Source organism: Sorex fumeus, unplaced genomic scaffold, assembly GCF_029834395.1.
Source record: "Sorex fumeus unplaced genomic scaffold, SorFum_2.1 ptg000007l, whole genome shotgun sequence".
In the NCBI taxonomy this organism is placed as follows: domain Eukaryota; kingdom Metazoa; phylum Chordata; class Mammalia; order Eulipotyphla; family Soricidae; genus Sorex; species Sorex fumeus.
In genome coordinates, this window is record NW_026606064.1 from 49,741,464 (window position 1) to 49,763,890 (window position 22,427).

The 22,427-nt window shown below is 38.9% G+C and overlaps 1 protein-coding gene across 1 annotated transcript in view; it reads right to left on the minus strand.

Moving 5' to 3' along the window:
- The window catches only part of DNAH14 (dynein axonemal heavy chain 14), a 342,385-nt gene that overhangs the window by 95,974 nt on the left and 223,984 nt on the right, over positions 1–22,427 (minus strand). The window contains 6 exon segments of the mRNA XM_056107024.1: positions 3,723–3,938; positions 5,612–5,752; positions 16,094–16,189; positions 17,161–17,292; positions 18,948–19,107; positions 19,532–19,626. Of these exon segments, the coding sequence (XP_055962999.1) occupies positions 3,723–3,938; positions 5,612–5,752; positions 16,094–16,189; positions 17,161–17,292; positions 18,948–19,107; positions 19,532–19,626 (840 nt within the window).

The following is a 22,427-nucleotide window of genomic DNA, read 5'->3' on the forward strand; positions in this document are numbered from 1 at the left end:
ACTATTATTGTATGATTTCCTTCCTTCCTTCCTTCCTTCCTTCCTTCCTTCCTTCCTTCCTTCCTTCCTTCCTTCCTTCCTTCCTTCTTTCCTTTCTTCCTCCCTCCCTCCCTCCCTCCCTCCCTCCCTCCCTCCCTCCTTCCCTCCCTTTCTTCCTTCCTTTCTCTGCTAGATAAACATACATGCATTTATTTTGGGTAAAAAAATCCTAGGATTTGTGCATATGTGGTGAGAAAGGGACCCTCCTTCACTGCTGGTGGGAATGCCGACTGGTTCAGCGCTTTTGGAAAACAGTATGGACGATTCTCAAAAAATTAGAAATTGAGCTCCCATTTGACCCAGCAATACCACTTCTGGGAATATATCCCAGAGAGGCAAAAAAGCATAGTCAAAGTGACATCTGCACTTGTTTGTTCATTGCAGCACTCTTTACAATAGCCAGAATCTGAAAAAAACCTGAGTGCCTAAGAATAGACGACTGGTTAAAGAAACTTTGGTACATCTACACAATGGAGTACTATGTAGCTATTAGAAAAGATGAAGTCATAAAATTTACATACAAGTGGTACTACATGGAAAGTATCATGTTAAGCGAAATGAGTCAGAAAGAGAGGGATAGACATAGAAAGATTGCACTCATCTGGGAAACATAAAGTAACAAAATAGGAGACTAACACCCAACTGTGGCTGAGATTAGTACCAGGAAGCCAGCCACACATACTAGGGGAAAAGGGAGCTCAGATAGAGAAGGGAGCACCAAATAAAGGGTGTTGGGAGGATCCTCCCAGGATGGGAAAAGTATGCTGAAAGTAGACTATAGACGAAACATGATTGCCACTCAATGCCTCTTTTGCAAACCACAACACCCAAAAGGAGAGAGAGAACAAAAGGGTATGCCCTGCCACAGAGGCAGGGTGGGATGGGGGGGATGGGGAGTGGGAGGAATACTGGGACCCGTGGTGGTGGAAAATGGGCACTGGTGGAGGGATGGGTATTTGATCATTGTATAATTGAAATCCAAGCACAAAAATTTGTAAGTCTACAACTGTACCTCATGGTGTTTCACTAATAAAAAAAAAAAGCCCGCAAGGCAAAAGATCCAGCTCTTTGATACTGTTGCCAAAGCTGAATATATCCTTAACTTTTAGCATCTTGTTTTTCTCATCACTGGAATAAATAAGTTTAACTGAATTACCCCATAGGTCTTTATTATTACTAAAATTCTATTATTTTGCCAATCATATTGTCAGTGTTCTCTCACAAAAACTTACATAGTAAAGGGGGAAACTTTCCATTTAACAAAAGGACTCCTGGGCAGCCAGAGACACTAAAAAAATAATTTAAACTATTTTTAAGCTTCTGCAAACTCATGCAAGATGTTCTATCTCTGTTATATTTGAACATTCTATTTCATTGTGATAAATATAACCTTAAAAATGCACAGGTGCTAATTACTTGTTGATACAATAAACACAAATGAGCTGAAAACAAAAATAAAAACAAAACAAAACAAAATCCTAAGATTTGAATGTTGGTTCATGCGTAGGAGCTATGTTTTGTTTTTTGTTTTTGGGCTATACCTGGTGGTGCTCAGGGCTTATTCCTGGTTCTGGCTCAGAGATCACTTCTGGTGGGACTCAGAGGTGCCGAGGGTTGAAACTAGGTCGGCAGCATGTAAGACAAATACCTTATCTGCTATACTATCTTTCCAGCTGCTGTGTATCTCATTTTAGATTTAATTTCTGTTCTTCTAACTAATAATGTTCAGCATTTTCCACACATTTATTGGTTATTTGGAGAAGGCCTTTGGTGAGCTGCCAGTTCAAAGCTCTGCACCATTTTGCTACTGTGTGAGTGATAGCACAGCAGTAGGGCGTTTGCCTTGCACGTGGCCGGCCCAGCCGACCCGGGTTCAATTCCTCTGCCTCTCTCCGAGAGCCGGGCAAGCTATCATATTCAATATGCCAACCACAGTAACAAGTCTCACAATGGAGACGTTACTGGGCCCAAGTGAGCAAGTTCATGAACAATGGGAGTACAGTCTTTATGCTGTTGATATTTTCCTTCAGCCTTGTTAGTAGCAATTTATTTTGAGACTCTTTTTGGATGTATATGTGTTAATGAGCTATTGACCATTCTAGAATATCCATCTCTGTCTTCTAGTATCTTTTGAGTTTAAAGTCTGTTTTGTCTGCTATTAATTATGGCGGTCCTAGCCTTTTTAGGCTACTCTGTGCCAACATGATTGTTCCCCAAGTTTTTAAATGGATCTGTCTCTGAAAACATGCACTGTGAGTGTATCTTGGTGGGTTTCTGTCCCGTTCCATGGGTTGGGATGTGTGCTTGTTTCTCTAGTTTATTTTGTGAGAGAGCAGCAGGCATTATTTAGGTTTGATTTTGTGTCCACCCCCCACCCCCTCCAGTTTTGATAAAGCTCTGTTACTTCACTTTCTTTCTTCCTTTTCTGCCATCTGGCCACCTGGTCAGGCATTTAGGTTTTAAATATTTCTATTTGATTAAAAAAATGTAACTGACTTAAAAAATGTAGCTTTTAGGGTGGGTGTAGCTCAGCAGTTCCCTTATATGTGTGAAGCCCTGGATTTGATCCCTTACACCACAGAAATAAAGTTTCGAAATCCAGTATATCAGTGAATAGCTTGTCAGTTGAAAACACAGCACTGGGACTGGTGGGATAGTACAGCTCGTAGGGTGCTTGCCTTGCATACTCTGTCTGCTCAGTCTAGGTTTAATCCCTGACCCCAACAGCGTCTCTCATACCCATATGGTCTCGCAAGACTCACCAGGGGTGATCCCTGAGCACAGGGCCAGGAGCCCTGAGTACCGCCAGGGTTAAAACCCCTAACAAACAATCCTCCCCTTGCCCTCCTGCCCCCAACACAACTCACAGACACAGTTCTACCAGGTTGTCTTAATTATAGTGCTTTTTGCCGTAAACTGCATTTTGTCCTTTTTTGGGGGTAATATATAGTAATATTTTCTTATTTAAAACTATTTAGTGTCAACATAATGTTTAAGTGTGCACATTCTAAATAATGTGATTTATATTTTCTTGCTTAGTTTTATATTTTTTATATAGTCACTACTTTAGTCTTTTAACTGTACCATTTACCATGAATGTAAATCATCCATCGATTTGGATTTAAATGGGTGATTTTAGCATTATGAAAATGAGAAATCACCATCTGTTTCAGAGGCTAATGGTTGTAAGGTCAGTTGAGTTCTCAGTGGGGAAACGAATGTAAAAGTGTTCTCTGATTATAAAAAATAAGTTGTTCCTTTTTATGCTCTCCACATTAGTATAAAACTTAAAGATTGAAAATAAAAATGCATTGATATCATGAGATCTATATTTTGGCTATTTATAAGAATACTACTCACCTGCTATTATTGGATGCTCAATAAGCTCAACAATATTATTAATGAAAGGATTTTTGAGGGCAGGAACTTACTATTTTTTTTTTGTTCTTGAGAAAAGGGTAATAAGATTTCCATGAGAAAAAGGATATTTTGTGACTTTTGACAGATGATGAAAAACAGGAAATGTAAGTAACTGAGGCATATGTGGAAAAAAGTAAGGTCTGGACCAAATCAGTACTTTATCAAAATGATTTGGGAAAAGATCTAACTTCCCAATATACACATACCCCAAACACAAATATATATTAAAATCACTTAATTGAATATTAGAAGGATGCTTATACCTCATGTTTTTGTGTCATGACTTCAATTAAAGAAAATTTAGAAGATAAAGAGATGCTGTTTTTAATGCAGAACTTCTCCCATTTATTCACCATTAACTGTCGAAATTCTGCTGTTAAAGCTCCATTATAGACAATGCACGCTGCTGATAGAAGTATATCACCGAAAATTCCCTCCAACTTCATGTTTATTTGATCGATTCTTTCTTGCCATTGAATCTAAATGTCAAAATAAAACTGAATTAGTGCTATTTAATATAAAATATGCTATTATGAAACACCTTATGGATTAATGATTTCCATGTTGAATTTATTATTGCTATATTGTTCTCACATCATTGTTGAGCTAAAACAATGGGCAATATTTGAAAATAAACTTTTTTGGTTTATTTTTGGGTCATATCCAGTGGTGCTCAAGGCACAGTTTGTGGGACCAGTTTGGATGCTGAGAATTGGACCTAGGTAAACTACTTCCAATGCAAGTAAGCACTCTGCCTACTGAACTATCTCTTTGGCCCTGGAAATAAGTTTTTTTAAAGAACAGGAGTCCTATTCTTGGGTTTGTCAAGTGTACTATTTATTTAGATCGATGGACAGCATTTAAAATCATCAATTAAAAACATAAATTCAGGATAATGTATTACAAATTGTATTTCAGGATAATAATAACCAATATGTTTAATACTTATATGGTTCAACACTGTGCTTTGAAAATCTTATTTGCTGCTTTCAATATCTTATTAAGTAAAAGCCATTTATTTCATGTTGAAATGGGGAAGCTGAAATTTAAAGTGAAGCAACTCGCTTGAGGTTGTAAAGCTCCTGAAAAGGGGATCAGAAGATGGTGTGAGACTTTCTCCTGCAGGCAGGTATATGCCTGATTAGTCAGTAGATAAAACATGCTGAGCTAGGACTCTCTCTTCTGGACACATCTACAAAGTGTTGATATATTGCTGATTATCAATCTGTACTTAGCACTTATTGAGAACAGTTCCTCTGATTTAAGCCCCACCCTTTCTCCTTTGTATGAAACTCATGAATAGATACTTGCATTACAATGGACATTACATTTTAATAGGATATTTAATAGGATAACTATCTATTTCGACCATTAAGTGAAATAAAAATTATCTTGCAAATTTTGTAACATCTTTCAAGATAGCTGATTTATGTTTAAGTTAAGATTCTAGTCACTTTACCAGGGAATTCAAGTATAAGAAGAAAGATTAGCACTGTAGCACTGTCCTCCCATTGTTCATTGATTTGCTCGAGTGGGCACCAGTAACGTCTCACAACAAATTGTAAGACTTGTTGTTAATGTTTTTGGCATATTGAATACGTCAGGCTTTGCTGTGTGGGCAACATACTTTCGGTAGCTTGCCAGGCTCTCCGAGAGGGGCGGAGGAATTGAGCCCGGGTTGGCCCCATGCAAAGCAAACACCCTACCTGCTGTGCTATCTCTACAGCCCAAGAAGAAAGATTACTTTGAGAAACTAAAATATGAGACCAAAGAGGTCAGAAGATGCAGGAAATATCTTTTTGCTTCCTAATTACGTTTTACCCTTTCAGCCCCAGTCACAATTTAGGCATTCAACTTGGGCAGTTCCTGAAGGAAAAGCTGAACTTTACTTTGGGCCTCATCAAACAAGAGTCTGTATGCTGATAGAACAAGAAAACCTAACTCCTGAGCTTTGCAGTCTTATACCTCTGTTTTAGAGTGTTTTAACAGAACTTCTTTACTTTTATCTGAGTAGGACTTTTGTTAATTTCTGTGAGATATTGTCAGTATGATAGTTTTAAGAAGTTTGCAATATAGCCCCCAGTAAAATGAAAACCTTCAGATTTGCCAAGCCTCGGAGACATTCATGGAGGGTATAAAGCTAAAGTCATACCCTCTTCTTGCCCAGGATATTTAGTAAGAGGGAAGCATGCTGCAAACGCCTGCTGACAAATTTTATTCGCTTTGATAATATCTGTTTATCAAGAATAATATTTTTATAGTCTGCCTTCAAAGACTGCAGATGGTCTCCAATCTGAAAGACAATGAATTTATTATTGAGATAAAATATTATTTACATTATTCTTGAAGGGTTTATCTGTCATATATATAAATATAGTCTATATAAGTACTTCACTTTTTGTCCTGAAATATCTTTCTGAAAAGATGAATTATATCCCAAAAAGTATGTACATGATAGTAATTCAATGAATGATTCCTTGGTATTAAAGTTGACCTGGCAACTTTAAATTTGGCAGTTTAAAAAAATGGCAATTTTAAATTTAAAATGATATCCTTCTCAATAAATATTTTAACTATTACAGCATTGAAGAGTCATCATTTCCTGATTCACTTTTAACACTGGAAATTTTATGTCATTATCAACTTCTTCCTCTAAGAATATGATTAAACATTTTTTAAAAATCTCAGAAATACTGACTTACTCAGAGGAACTAATGAGTTTTTGAAGGTATGTAGGCTTGATATCCCTAGGCTTTCAAAAGAAACTTATTCTGCTTATGAACAGTCAATAAAATAATTTTCTTACATTATCACTGACTTTGTATGTTTTGATCATACCCATCAGTGTCCAGAGCTTACTCTTGGCTTTGCTCTGAGAGTTCACTCCAGGCAGGACTCAATAGTGGAGGGATGAATTGAACCCTGGTTGACCACATGCAAGTCTAATTAATGCCTTCCCCACTGTACTATCTGTCCAGCCTAATCTTGGTAATATTCTTCCTCAAAAAAATTTGGTGAATTCTTATGGAAACATATCCCAAAGTTTTGACCATACCAGTAAAAACCTTTATTTATGTTTTTGGACACACCTGGCAGTGCTTATTCCTGTGCTCATGGGTCAGTCCTGGGGAAAGTATGTAGGGCCAGAGATTGAACTGAGGTTAGCTGTAGGATAACATTATTCTGTCCTTCCTCAGGTAGCTTACGTTTATCGGGTCACACCCATTCCAGGGCACTGAACTTGTATTATAAGTTAATATTGCCTTTCTCCTCTCCTTATGTCTTTTGAATAGTTTACCTTAAAGCAATGTCCTTTCTGTATGGACACAGGAAGACAGGTAATATCATGCTTTGTAACTTGGGAGTCCATTGACTCCAAATAATATTTACTCCTGGGCATCTGTTTTCTGGATCCAGGCCACACACAGTGGCTCAAGAGCACTGAACGGTGGCAGTGAGATAGAGCCGTCCAGAGATCCCGTGAAAACACAACCTTTGGCGTGCTAAGATTTTACAGCTGGCGTCCCTTGGGTGGGCTTGAGCTACCAACTAAAGGTAAGAATAGCGTTCGGTGCTCTTGAGCCGCTGTGTGTGGCCTGGATCAGCACGGCTGTTGGCCAAGGGCAGATGAAGGAAGAAACGAGAGCCAGGCTGGTCGATATCAATTGCAGTTTATTCCAATCCTCTTCCAATCCTCAAGCTGAAAGATGTCTGGTCTTCTAGGCAAGCCCACTCTCTTGGAATAGGGACGATTTTATCAGTTGTGTAAAAATTATTACAGAGTCAAGGGAAATGAAAAAACAGAGGACTACACCCCAAGCAATACAATAGTAAATAATGCTAAAAATATATCTGTAGACTACTATCCCTGATGAAAGCAGATGCAAAAATAATCTCAACAAAATGTGAGTAAACAATGCCAGAATCCATTAAGATTGTACATCACAGCTGTTAGAAAAGATGAAGTCATGAAATTTACATACAAGTGGTACAACATGGAAAGTATCATGCTAAGCGAAATGAGTCAGAAAGAGAGGGATAGACATAGGAAGATTGCATTCATCTGGGGGATATAAAGTAACAAAATATGAGATTAATACCCAAGAATAGCTGAGATCAGCATCAGGAGGATTACTCCATAGCTTAGAGGCCAGCCAGGCATTCTAGGGGAAAGGGCAGTTCAGATAGAGAAGGGAGCACCAAATAAAGGGTGTCTGGAGGATCCTCCCAGGAGGGGAGAGACGTGTTGAAAGTAGACTATGGACTGAACATGTTTGCTACTCAATGCCTCTTTTGTAGACAACAACACCCAAAAGAATAGAGAGAACAAAAGGGAATGCCCTGCCACAGAGGCAGGGTGGGATGGGGGGATGGGGGTGGGAGTGATATTATCCATGGTGGTGGAAATGGGCACTGGTGGAGGGATGGGTGTTTGATCATTGTATAGTCGAGACCCAAGCACAAAAATTTGTGGATCTACAACTGTACCTCATGGTGTTTCACCAATAAAAAAAAAGAAAAAAACTATTAAAAGGTTCTACATAAAAAAAAAGATTGTACATCACAATGAAATGAATTTATTTTAGGGATGTAAGAATGTTTATAATATTTGCAAGTCAATACATGTTTTAGTATACATAAAATGGTCATCACAATAGATGGATTTGACAAAATGTAAATTTTTTTCCATTGAAAAGCAAACAACATGTTTAGTATAGGAAGAATATGTCAGAACATAAAAAATTACATACTGTAAACCCAAAATTGATATTCCAAAGCTGATATTACACTCACTGGTAGATAAATGGAAGCATCAGGGCTGGCATTCTTAATCAATGTAGTACCAATAAAACTAGCTGAAATAATTGAGAAAAACTAAGAAATAAAGGCACCCAAATTGTTAGTATTTGCATAGGAAATGCCAAAGACTAAGTAAATAATAAAAAAAAGTAAACAACAGCAACAAAAAACATTGAAACTAATCAACAGTTTCTAGTAAAGTTGGAACATATAAGTCAAAATACAGAAATTAGTTGGATTTCCAGACACTAAAAAAAAGAATGGTCTTGGCATAAACCGGTTCCCCAATGCAAAACAGAGAGGTCAGAATTGATGACCATTCTTTGACAGGAGAGACAAAAAAATTCAATAGGCTAAGAATTGTAGCTGTCACAAAATGTAATGGAAAAACTGTATAAATACATATAAAGCAATAGTTAACCGCTTATATCAGATGACTCACAAAACAACTCAAAGTGAATTAAGATGTATAACTTATACCATAAAATTCTGGGAAAGAAAATATTAAAAGGCTCTTTATTGTTGGTTTTGGTAATGATTCCTTTTTTTTTTAAAATTAATCCACCAAAGCACAAGCAAGGGTCAAATTTTTTTTTTAAAGATAAAAGAACATAAAAGATTCTGCACAAAAAAAAGTTAACCAAAGAAAAGGGAAATATAGAATGGGAGAAAATAATGAGCTGATATTTTAAAAATATAAAGAATTAATAAAACATAATAACAACTAACTCCCAAACTCTCTACTTAAAAATACAGCAAGTATGTCATTTGCCTTGTCCCACCAGCTGCAGTGGTTGACCTGGGTTCAATCCCTGGTATCCTATATCATCCTCAGAGACTTACCCAGGGATGATCAATAAATACAGAGCCAGGAGTAGGTCCTTAGTACTGTTGGGTGTGACCCCCAAATAAAAACAACCCCCCAAAAAAAGATGGGCAGAGGAGCTACTTAGACCTTTCTTTCAACGAATATACACGAAAGGACCAACATGTAAATGAAATCATGTTCTACATCACTAATCATAAGAAAAATGCTAAGTAAAAGAACCACAGTAAGATATCACCTCCTATTTTTGATGGCAGATAAGAGAGAACAAATGTTATGGTTATATATAAACTTTAGGCCTGAATATTTTTTTTTTTCTTTTTTATTAGTGAAACGACATGAGGTACAGTTGTAGATTTACAAATTTTTGTGCTTGGATCTCGGTCATACCCCGATCAAATACCCATCCCTCCTCCAGTGCCCATTTTCCACCACCAGGATAATATCCCTCCCCCCCCATCCTCCCATCCCCCCATCCCCCCCTGCCACTGTGGCAGGGCATTCCCCCCTGTTCTCTCTCTCCTCCTGGGCGCTGTGATCAGCCAAAGAGGCATTGAGTGGCGAACATGTTCAGCCCAGTCTACTTTCAACCTGCATCTCCCCTCCTGGGAGGATCCTCCAAACACCCTCCACTTGGTGTTCCCCTTTCTATCTGAATTGTCCTTTCCCCTAGAATACCCAGCTTAGGCCTGAATATTTTATGTCAAAAAAGTCACCGGAAATTTTACAGGCATTTTATTTAATCTGAAGACACAAAACCCTTGCTTTGGGTAACATGGAGGTTATCAGTTTTCTTTCTTCCAATCAGTAAGTAGCACTGTCCTCCCATTGTTCATCGATTTGCTCGAGCGAGCAACAGTAAGGTCTCCATTGTGAGACTTGTTACTGTTTTTGGCATATTAAATATGCCACGGGGAGCTTGCCAGGCTCTGCCATGCGGGCGGGATACTCTCGGTAGCTTGCCAGGCTCTCCGAGAAGGATGGAGGAATCAAACCTGGCTCGGCTGTGTGCAAGGCAAATGCCCTACCTGCTGTGCAATCGCTCTAGCTCACAAGTATGAAACATTTTCACTTGTGTCTTCTTTAATTTCTTTCATTGTTATCTTAATATTTTCAGTATACAGATATCACTGTATCACTGTCATCCCATTGTTCATCGATTTACTCAAGCGGGCAACAGTAATGTCTCCATTTGTCCCAGTCCTGAGATTTATTTATTTATTTATTTATTTATTGAATCACCGTGAGAACAGTCACAAAGCCTTTCAGTTCAAGTCTCGGTTGGTCATACAATGATCAAACAGCCGTCCCTTCACCAGTGCACATTTTCCACCACCAAGAACCCCAATATATCCCACCTCCCACCCACCCTCCACCTGTGTGGCAGATTTCTACTTTACTCTCTCTCTCTCTCTCTCTCTCTCTCTCTCTACATTGATCACATTCAATATTATGACAAAAGACCCAACATTGTTATTTGGAATTTTCCCCAACATTCAGACCTGCCACAAAGACATAATTAGAAAATTTGTTTCCTATTGCTGATTATGAAGAGCATATGATGTCGTGTGGCCACAATAGCGGCCACACAAATTTGGATTTCTGATATTTTCATAATAAAACTAGAGGGATTACTGCCAGAAGCCCCTGGCATGTGTGCCTCTGCAGCCCTGAGATTTTAGCTGCCTCTCCTTACTCATCTTTCCCAACACTGCCATATTAGAGGCTTTTTCAGGGTCCAGGGAATGAGACCCATCATTGTTACTGTTTTTGGCATATCGAATACACCATAGGCAGCTTGTCAGGATCTGCCATGCGGGCGGGATACTCTTGGTATCTTGCTGGGCTCTCCAAGAGGCATATATATTTCCCTCTATGATTTGTTGCCTACTGTCTGAACCCCCTCAAATATGGTGTGGTAATTACGAAAAGTGGGTAGGGAGTGTCTTATTTTATTATATTTATTATATCAGATAAGCCCCCTAAAATATTCAATTTAAATTTATTTCTATGCGTTTTATTACTTTTGATTCTATTGTAAATGGAATTGCTTTCATTATCAGCGTATAGAAATATGACCAATTTTGTGATCTTAAACCTGATTATTAATTCTTAAAGCTCTGTGAGTGTGTGTGTGTGGTGTGTGTGTTTGTGTGTGTGAGTGTGTGTGTGTGTGTGTGTGTGTGTGTGTGTGTACACCAGTATGTGAAATATTTAGGAATCTAATCTAAGATAATTTTGATCATCTTTCCAAAAAAGCCAGCTTTGGGAACTGGAGTGAGAATATAGGAGCTAAAATCTTGTGTTGTATACAGCTGACACTAGTTCAATCCTTGGTACCATCCATGTATGGTCTCCTGAGCATAGAGCCAGGAGTAAGCCCTGAGCACAGGTGGGTGCGACTCCCCAAAACAAAAACAACAAAAAAGCTAGCTTTGGGTTTCATTGCTTTGATTTGTATATTCTCTGTTTACCTATGCTTTCATCTTTATAATATTTTTCTGTCAGTTTGGGGTTTTGGCTCTTTTTAAAAGTGTAGTTCCCTACAGTATAAGTTTATGTTTTAAATAGATAATTCTCTTCTCTTTATATAGCTATAAATTTCTATACGGCAGAGTCTGGCAAGCTACCTGTGACGTATTCGATATGCCAAAAACAGTAAAACAGTAACAATAACAGGTCTCATTCCCCTGGCACTGAAGGAACCCCCAATACGCCACTGGGCTACGCTACCATGAGACAGTGACGAGTGGAGACATTACTGGTGCCTGCTCTAGCAAATCGATGAACAACGGGACAAGTGATACAAGTGATAAATTTCTAGTTGAACAGTGCTTTTGTTACATAATTTAGATTTGATGTGTTGTATTTCTTTTTTAATTTAAGTACTTTCTTCTTCTGGGAATGCATACCCAGGAGCTACTCCCAGCTCAGTGCTCACTGTTTGCTTTTGGCAGTGTTCAGGGACAAAGCGGTACCAGGGATCAAACCCAGGCCTCCTGCATGTTAGACATGCTCCAGCCCGTTGAGCTATCTCTCCATCCTCTGTGGTGTCTACTTTATCCTGTGATTTCTTCTTCGATCTACTAAGAGTTTGCTATTTAATTTATACATATTTGTGAATTTTCCAGTTATTAATTTCAAGCTACATCCTAAGAGGACAGGTGGTATCTGTTACAGAATGCTTATGTTTAAAAATAATGACCTGGAGAATGCTTTCCATACACATCCGAGAAGAATATGTTTTCAGTTTTTAGGAGAAGTAATTTGTATATCACTGTATCACTGTCATCCTGTTGTTCGTGGATTGCCTCGAGCAGGCCCCAGTATTGTCTCCTTCGTCCTATCCCTGAGATTTTAAAAAGTGCCACATTCGAGGCTCTTTCAGGGTTAGGAAATGAGACCCATCATTGTTACTGGTTTTTGGCATATTGAATATGCCACGGGTAGTTTGCCAAACTCTGCCGTGTGGGCAGGATACTTTTGGTAGCCTGCCAAGTTCTCCTGAGTAAGAACTAGATAATAAGATGTTGAGTGGCCGTGAATGTGGCTGCTCGCTTCCGGGAACAGGGTTTTATAGTCTCCGTATATATGTCTTTAAAATTTTTTATTTTTTGCTTTTTGGGTCACACCCGGCGATGCGCAGGGGTTACTCCTGGCTCTGCACTTAGGAGTCACTCCTGGCGGTGTTCAGGAGATCATATGGTATGTGGGGAATTGAACCCGGGTCAGCTGCGTGCAAGCAAATGCCCTACTCGCTGTGCTATTACTCCAGCCCCATATATATGTCTTTAAGGTCTAGTTGGTTTGTGTTGTTCAAATCCTCTATTTATCTGATCCTCTACCTATCTGGTTGTCCTATTTGTGTTAAATACTTTTTACCCCCTTCTGCTCTGGCTTCCCAAATTCTGGGAGCACAATACTTGGCCAGCTGGATCAGATGGTTTAGTTGCTCAGGTTGATTGGATGCTTACAGTGCTCAGTAGTGATGGATACTACCAGGATTATGTCTGGTGAGGATGAGTGTACTGAAGTCCAAAGTCAGGTCCTTGATCATGCAAGTGACGTACTCCTAATTGTTGAGCTATTTCCCCAGCCCCTCTGATATTTAAAAAAATCTTATTATTCTTATTCTTTTATTATTTAGCTTTCCAAGTTCTTTAAAATTGATTTTCAGAGATAATAATTTTCTGACAAACTAGGTACATTATTCAAATTTACCTAGTGTTTCTAGCAATTATTGTAAAAAAGAAATGAGTACCTGGATGAAGTACAAAATTATTTCGTCTTGAAAACCCAATTTTTCCAACTTCTGTCATGGTTATTTTCCCCTGTAAGCTCAAAAGTAAACTCTCTTTTCTTGGGTTTGTTCCCAACTTGTGGATATTCAGTGGAACAGTTATTAAAATACCCACAAACGTTTGCAGTATTGCTAACTGGCCAAGCCTCATGCCCTGAAGTGCGTTTGAGTGTATGTACAGTGCTTAATCTGCCCCTATAACCCCTCTTTACTCTTAGCTGGAGGGTCCAGAATTCTTATTCAGTTCTGTGGCTCATGAACATTCTAATTAGTTGGTGACTGTTCCATACTGTCTAGCAGATGTTTTGAATATCACTTGAAACAGAAATATTTTATCATGTCAATTAGTAGTTGAGCACATGAAGTGTTTAGAATTAAACAAAATCGACTTAGAACAGAGTCATCTTCGTTTTTCTCCAGATCTTTCAAAGTTAGTTTTTTTTTTTCCACAGCTGGTGGTATTCAGGACTGACTCCTGCCTCTGCACTACTCAGGGTCATTCCTGGTGGAGTCAGGGTACCATAGGAGATGCCAACTCAGGTTGGCTGCATGCGAAGCAAGTACCCTAACATGTTGTACTCCGGCCCCAAAGTTAATTTTCTTATTAGTAAAAATTTGCTTATGAAAGTTAATTGGAGAATTTTCAGGATACTTGGAACATAGTAAATGCCATTATCAGCATATATATAAATGAATGATGACAGGCCATAAAACATTCCATTGAAATCGATATAAAATAAATTCAGGGGGCTGGAGCAATAGCACAGCGGGTGGGGCATTTGCCTTGCACGTGGCTGACCTGGGTTCCATTCCCAGCATCCCATATGGTCCCCTGAGAACCGCCAGGGGTGATTCCTGAGTGCAGAGCCAGGAGTAACCCCTGTGCATCGCCAGGTGTGACCCAAAAAGAAAAAATAAATTAATAAATAAATTCAGTTAAAATTATTAAGTTCCTTAAGAATTACTCTCTTTCATATGCATATGTAAAATAAAGATATATTTTAAAATGTGTCTGTGTATAAGAAATGTCTATGGAAAATGTTTATGGAGTCAGGCAAGTAACATAAATGACAAATGCTTGAAATGAGTTTGGGGGACAAGGAAGAATGCTAGTCCAGTGTTGCCAGATTTATTGCATTTTTAATATAAAATAGAAATTCAGATTTTAAAAGAAATCTCCATATTTTCAAATGTTGATAACTACATCAGAGTGTTGGGGTGAACAGAGAGTACGGGGAGAAAGGGACTCTCCTTTATTGTTGTTGGGAATATCGACTGGTCCAACAATATGTATGTTTCTCAAAAAACTAGTAATTGAGCTCCCATTTGAGCCAGCAATACCACTTCTGGGAATATAACCCCAGCGTGAAAAAAGGCACAGTAAATATGACATCTGCATTAACAGTACGTTCATTGCAGCACTGTTCACACTAGCCAGAATCTGGAAACAACCCGAGTGCCCGAGAACAGATGACTGGTTTAAAGAAACTTTGGTACATATACACAATAGAATGCCATGAGACTGTTAGGAAAGATGAAATCATGAAATTTGCTTATAAGTGGATGGTCATGGAGAGTATCATGCTAAGTGAAATGAGTCAGAAAGAGAGGGGCAGACATAGAAGGACTGCACTCATTTGTGGAATATAAAATACCATAATATGAGACTAACACACAAAGGCAGTAGAGACAGGGCCAGAAAGATTTCTCCATGATTGGAAGCCTGCCTCATGTGCTGGGGGAGAAGGCAGCTGGGGTAGAGAGAGATCATTAAGTCAATGATGGTTGGAGGGATCGCTTGGGATGGGAGATGTGTGCTGAAAGAAGATAAAGGATCAGACACGGTGGCCTCTCAGTATCTGTATTGCAAACCATAATACCCATAAATAGAGAGAGAGTGAGAGGGAAATTGTCATAGAGGCAGGGAGTGGAGTGAGACAGAGAGGAGGGAGGGATACTGGGGACATTGGTGATGGAAAATGTGCACTGGTGGAGGGATGGGCGTTTTATGATTATATGACTGAAATTCGAACATGAAAGTTTTGTAACTGTAAGTCACGGTGAATCAATTAAAAAAATAAAGGAAAGGAACTTTGGTCATAAAAAAGTGTTGGGATGAGGTGTAGGATAAGGGGAGATGGAGCATAGAACAACAAAATATGCAATAGGCTGCTGAATTTGTCTGCTAGTTTTCTGCCTCTAACGTTTACTATTCCATTAACTCTCAAAACATATGTGAACTAGAGAGCTGTCATACAGGATGTAATCATATTATGATCATATCAATATAATTTTCATAATGACCATATTAATTAAAGTCATTGAAAGGCTAAAATTATCAAGCAAAAATAATTGATGCAATTATATTAAGCATAGTTTTGTAAGAATACAGATTGGTACTGTCTCAGTCTTTGGAAAACTGAAGTTACAAAGCTCTCCTGAGAGAAACTGTGTACAATAGTGAATTAATATATCACTGGCAAAATAATAGCTGGCATCATTGAATTTTTTTATTATCGGAAAACATTAAGACTTTTACATACAGATCTATATAATTTACTTAATCACAATATCTTCACTACCTTTATTATTATCTGTGTTTTATCTTTAACTGATGTATTCTACTGAGAAAATGCTTTTATCGCTGATATTTTTGTCTAGTTCATAAAGATTCTGAGAACTTCATAGGAAATAAAAGTTTTTCTTACCAGCTTTGAACCTTTTTGTTTTCTAGCCAACCTTCGTTGTTTAATTTTTAGAACAGTTTGAGCTTCTTCTGCATGGACTAGTTTAGGGGCTACAAGCTTAAAAAAGAAAATTACAACATTGAAGTGTTATAAAAATCAAGTTTATCATTTAAAATGCCACTTAAGGGATGGGGATATGGCATGAATGATAGATCCCATATTTTGCATCGGGGAGTCCTCTGTTCAGTTCTTAAGTCCCTGATGGCCACCTCAGCTCTCCTGGTTGTGTCCTAGGTGCCCACCTCAAAACACCTCTAAGTGTGACCCAAGGCACTCATCGTTGCAGGTGTGACCTCCCCAACATTAAGAGTCACAATTATATCTGGAGGAATATGGAGCTAAACCCCTGAAAAAGGAAAAGGGGAAAAATCCTTTTATGTTTAAAGATGTTAATTCTTAAGGCAAGCTTTTCAGGGTGCGAGAGCTAGTTCTCAAAGGACTGAAGCGCATGTCTTGCATGCTGGAGGCTCAGTTTCGATCACTGCCACATGTCTTCCCAAGCACGGCAGGAGCAACTGATGAGCACTGAACTGGACTGGGAATATTTCCTGAGCACCACTAGATTTGGTCCCACAAACAAACAAACAAAAAAGGGTAAGCATTGGTGACAGAATGTGTCAACACATTGTGTCAACATTATATGACTGAAACCCACTCATGAACAACTTTGTGACTGTGTAGCTCATGGTGGTTAAAAAAATTAAATTAAAAATTAAAATTAAAAATTAATTAAAATTATTAAATTAAAAAAAGTTAAATTAAAAAAATAATTTTTTAAAAAACATAAATTTTCCTAGAGTTATGTATATAAATGGTTTAGGATGGTGAAGCATATGGAAACAAAATAATAGCTAAGTTTTCAAAGAAATTGACCAAATTGCATAATATCTGTGAGTTAGCATTTAAGTTTCATGAGTCACTCTCTCTTCCCACAAAGTTCATTTGAACCCCATTAAATAAAAACTGCTTCTTGGGACTAGGAGGTGTCATTTCCAATTATTAACAGGATTTGGGAGGAGAAAGCATACCTTCTGTATTTCATGGTAGTTGTTCAAAGCTATAACCCACTGACACATAGAGCAACAGGCCACAGAAACTAGGGCAACCTTTCTTGGGTTGAAGTCGGGGAAGGCTAAAATTTTTTTCAGCCGTTTGAAAGCCTAAGAAGAACACAGTGCGTGCATTTATTACATGAGTAAAAGTAGGATCGACCTGAAGTTTTCTCTAGTTTACACCAGAACTGTTACTTTATATAAGGATTACACAGCTACACTTCAATGGCCTGACTGAAGTTCTGCCTACACACCTGCATGCAAAACAGACAGACTGCTAAGTCTACTATAAATTTCTTTAGAAGTAGGGGAGAAGTGTCTATTAGAAACTTCTTGTTGCAGTTGTTTTCAAAAAGGAGCTCTATTTGAGAGCAAATATAAAACAGATTAGCTTCCTACAGTCTCATGAAATTTGGTGTCAATAGATCTGAAGTTTTCTTTTCTTGCACGTTCAGTGTGATGCGACCAGGTACAGACCATCTTCCACCTATGGTTGCCTATGGAACATTCTCTTCAGAGATATAGATTGAGGTTTGAGTCTGTGATACTCACAAGGCTGCAAACATCTGAGAAACATTTTCTAAAGGACTGGTCTGGAATAACCCACTCCTGTAGGCAGGAGAGGCAGCAGTGTTTCAGGGAAGGAGGTCTATGTGCTTATTTTTAATGTTTCTGAGTGCTGATATGTAATTTAGCACACATCCAAGGGTCTATTGAAACATTACCCAAATAATACAGAAACATCTCTGAATTCTTTTCCTTTGTCATATTCTAACTCCTGGCATCTTGCTTGCACACATGTAGGATGACCATGTTTTGTAATTGATGCCATCAAGGGTATATCCTTGATTGCTTGGCTCCGATGGTTAGAACGTTTCATCCAGAAGCAACTTGATACTTGATAGATATTCATCTCAAGCATAAGGAACATTTTCCAGGATAGGCCATATGTTAGGCCATAACAAAATATTTGAAACATTTTAGGGACTGAAAAAATGTTAGGCATTTTATTGAACTGCAGAGGTATAAAGGTAGAAATTTATAATAAGAAACTTAAAAAAAAAGCTCATATATGGTTGAAAGGTATGCTAAGTAAAGAGACCAAGGCTGAGAGGGAAATAAAACCAAAGCAGGTTCACTGGAGTGCTTCCAGGCGAGGTTCATGGGTCTCTAAAGAGGCCAGTGAAGTTGCTCCCTCCAAGTGGGGCTGCAGTTAGCCAGGGGAGAAGGGGTGCAGTGGAATGAGAAAGTACGAGCTTCTGTGCAAGTTATTGCTAGATAGTGCCTCTGTGCAAGTTCCAGGAATTCCAACAGGATGATAAAAATCTTCGGGTGGTTTCATAAGCCCCATCTGCAGGTGCTCACCAATAATTTCAAGATCCCTTCTACCCTGAGCCCCTGTACCTGCCCCCAAATGGTGAGATCAAGTATGTGTCTGGGACACAGTGGTGAAAATGGGTTTCTATTTCAATCCCCGGGACTACATGATCCTCTTGCTCCCCAACCCAGGCACTGCTGACCAGTATGACCCTTGTGGACCTCTGAGCACTGCTAGGTCCCAACATCACTAACAGTTAAGGCTAGTACTGACCAATGACTATTCCTAAGTTTAGACAAGTACTCTACCTTCCGTACTATCTCTCCAGCCCTGACAAATAGTATCTAATATTTCAACTCACTGTTGACTTCCAGTTCTAAAACTTCTACTAAACATCTATGCATCAAAAAACACAGAACGCATCAATGAGAAAGTAGTGGTTTACCTTCTCAGGTATGTTGTCCTTGTCAAGGTTTATCAATTTTTTTAGAAAACCAGTTTCTGAAAGAAGTAACTTTGCTGTTGTCCAATTAGGTTTCTTTTGCAGTAGAATGCAAACTGCGTTCATAACAGTCAGTACAAGGAAAGGAGGCCTTTTGTAGACTCTGCAATAGATGGTGAAAATTAATTAACTTCACAATGAAACTAAATGCATCCTCTAAATGATCTCAGGGGAGAACTTGCACAGGTTTTTTATTTTTTTGCAATGGGCAGGGGGCACCCACAATGGTACTTGAGACTCACTGGATCACACCTGGTAGCACTGATAGAGCACGTGAGAGCAGTGATCAAACTCAAATGCCCTATTCATGGTACTATTACTCTGGTCTCAAAATATTGATATATTTTAAAATTGATGGTATAGTAAAATTGGTTAGATGCAGTAAAACAAACACATTGAAAACAATTAAGTTACAAATATGAGTTACAATGACTATTTAGTGGAATAGAGTTTTAATTATTTTTACCAAAAATTTATATTTTATTCTAAAATTTTTCAGTGAAAAATGAATACAGGCAATAATCTACCTTAGTTCAGCAATATCAGCTTTATCCAGGGAATATAGACCCACAAGGGATTTTTCTAGAGCTGGCAGTACACTTTTCAGTTCATTGGCAATTTCCTACAATAAAATTGGAAATCGTTAATTACCTAAGAACAAATATTAAAATTTTGAACTTAAAATTATTATTTGGTAGTTTTATAAGCTCCATAAATTATGTAGCATGCATGACTTATATAAGAACATATGTGCTTATCCTGTTGGAAATATGTGTTACAGTTCTAAATATAGCATATTAGTCAATTCCTCAAGAGAAGTAATTGGCGAGTGTGGTTTTTGCTTCTTCATTAGACTCAGTGGAGTACCAATAATGCCTTTTGCTTTGTTTTGTTTAAGGTAAACGCCTGGTTTTGCAAAGAGGCTACTCCCAGTTTCATACTCTGGGCTGTTTCTGGCAGTGCTCAGGGGACCATGTGGTCCTGGGATCAAACCTGGGGCTTCCATATGCAAAGTATACTACCCAGTCCTTTGAGTTATCTCCCTAACAGTGCCTTTATTTTTGTTTTGGGGTTACACCTAGATGTGCTCAGGGCTCTATGCTCAGAAATCAGTCATAGTTGGACTTAGGGCATGATATACAGTGGCAGGGATTGATTCAGGGTTGGCTGCTTTTTAGGCAAGTGTCTTAACCCTTAATAATATTCTTATGCTGAGTGGTAGAATCAAAGGTGGAATTACTATAAAGTTAATGAAGCTTGACTTTTCAAGTCCTCAAGTGCACAACCCCACCCTCCCCTTGGGATCTTTGCCAATATTTTTGTAGGTTGTGCACCTTTTTTCAGACTAGCAAAAATAAGAGATTTTAAATTCAGTCAAGATCGTTTTCTTTGGGTATTTTGAGTCACACTTCATTAGGTTTCCTATCACGGCAGGTGGTGCTGGAATAGTTGTGAATATTTTGGGGACCTGGTTTTAGGAAGTGGAAGTGGGGATTATATTTATATTGCTCACATTCTTTTCCCTATAAATTATTTCAAGTATCTCAAAAAGGAATGAATTCTAGAAAATTCTGCTGTTCAATGTTCCAACTTAGTGATGTGACTATAAAGTATGGGTTCAGAAGTCCTACAACACAGAAACTGATTGTGATCCTGGAGATAACAGACAGTTGAGTTGCCAAGGCCACACCTGGTGTATGTGATTGGAGTCAGGGATTGAATTTGAAAGTTGGCACTTTGTCACTGACCCATCTTATGACTCACATTTATTGCGGGGGAATAGGGAAATATTACTTTTAGTTTTAATTATGAACTAGTCATTTTGTATTTATTGGGGGGGGGAATTTTGGCACTACACCCAGGATTGCCAGGGGATTACTTATTACTCTGTGCTCAGGGATTACTCCTGATAGGGCCACGGGCACAATATGGGGTGCTGCAGAGCAAATCCTGATCAACTGCATGGAAGACAAGTACCTTCCTCACTGTACTATCTCTCCAGGCCCCCATTTTGTATTATTAAAAAAAAATTTGTGACCAAAAATTGTATTAACTTTTGGATCCTACAAAAACTGAATTTGCCCGTGAAGTCAAATGATTCTTTGTGGCATGGCAAAAATAAGCCTTATTAATGCCTACATATCCATTTTCCTTTGGCCTAAAAATTGAAAAACTGAAATTAAGCTGTATTTGTTTAATACATTTATGAGCAGGGCCACTTTCATGTGATCAGACTCATGGAGGTTATGCTCCTTCCAGTGAAAATCATGACATCTAGAAGCATAAGAAAATTATTGCAAACTGAAGTGTAGCCAGAGTCTGTGTCCCCATTTCCTAGAGGCTCAACACATTGCAAAGCCCTGTAGTTTGCCTGTCAACAAGTAAAGGGGTTTAACCTATCATTTATACTAAGTTAGCTCCTAACACATGGAAAGGTAGTTCAGCATCTCCCAGAGAAACTTTGGATTGAAAATAATGTTAAAAGGGGAATACACATGAGCAGTGAGGAAAAAGGACAAGTCTTATTCTGGCATGAACCATCAGTCACATAATAAGATGAAAACAAAATAATTCGACTACCAAGAAACCAGTCACAGATTTTAAAGTTATCAGATAAGAATGTATCTCAGTAATGTTGCATGCAGTATGTAGTTGTAGCATGATCACGATCACGATCACAACCATCCTGTTGTTCGTCGATTGCTTCGAGCAGGCACCAGTAACGTCTCCTTTGCCCTAGCCCTGAGATTTTAAAAAGTGCCATGTTCAAGGCTCTTTCAGGGTTAGGAGAATGAGACCCATCATTGTTACTGGTATTTGGCATATTGGGTATACTTACATTCGGTAGCCTGCCCCATTTTGTCCAAAGTAAGAATGAGATAATAAGATTTGCGGCCGCACACTTCTGGGAGATCTCAGCCTCGTGGTGGTGGGGGGGGGGGGTTGGAGGGGTGGGGGGTGGAAGGGGCAGTTGGTGGGTGTGATCCCTGCCTATTGGAAGATGGAGGATCTAGGTGGAGGATGCTCAACCCCGATCCAAGCAGTCTTGGAGATCTCAGCCCTGGGACCCGCATGCCTTTGTTCCTCTGCCGGTACCTTCATGCATGTGGAGAGTGGTTTCAGCATGGTGGTGGCTGGTTCTGGAGGTCTTCGGCTGCCGGAGCCCTGGTCGGGGTGGGGAGGGAAACTCAACCCGCTCCCCTCCAAGGGGCTCCGGCGAGGACAGCCAGGAGCGGGGGCAGGAGACTCTGTGCTGTTCTCTTCCGGGAGCTGGGTTTTATAGTCTCTGGGTCTTGGCCGTTGATGGGATTACACAGCACATAGTATGCTTTACATACAGGAGATCTGGGTTCAACCTTTTAATGCAAGCATGTAGATTAGGGGACCCCCTCCTCTCTTCCCTTTAGCAATGGAATTCCTTAG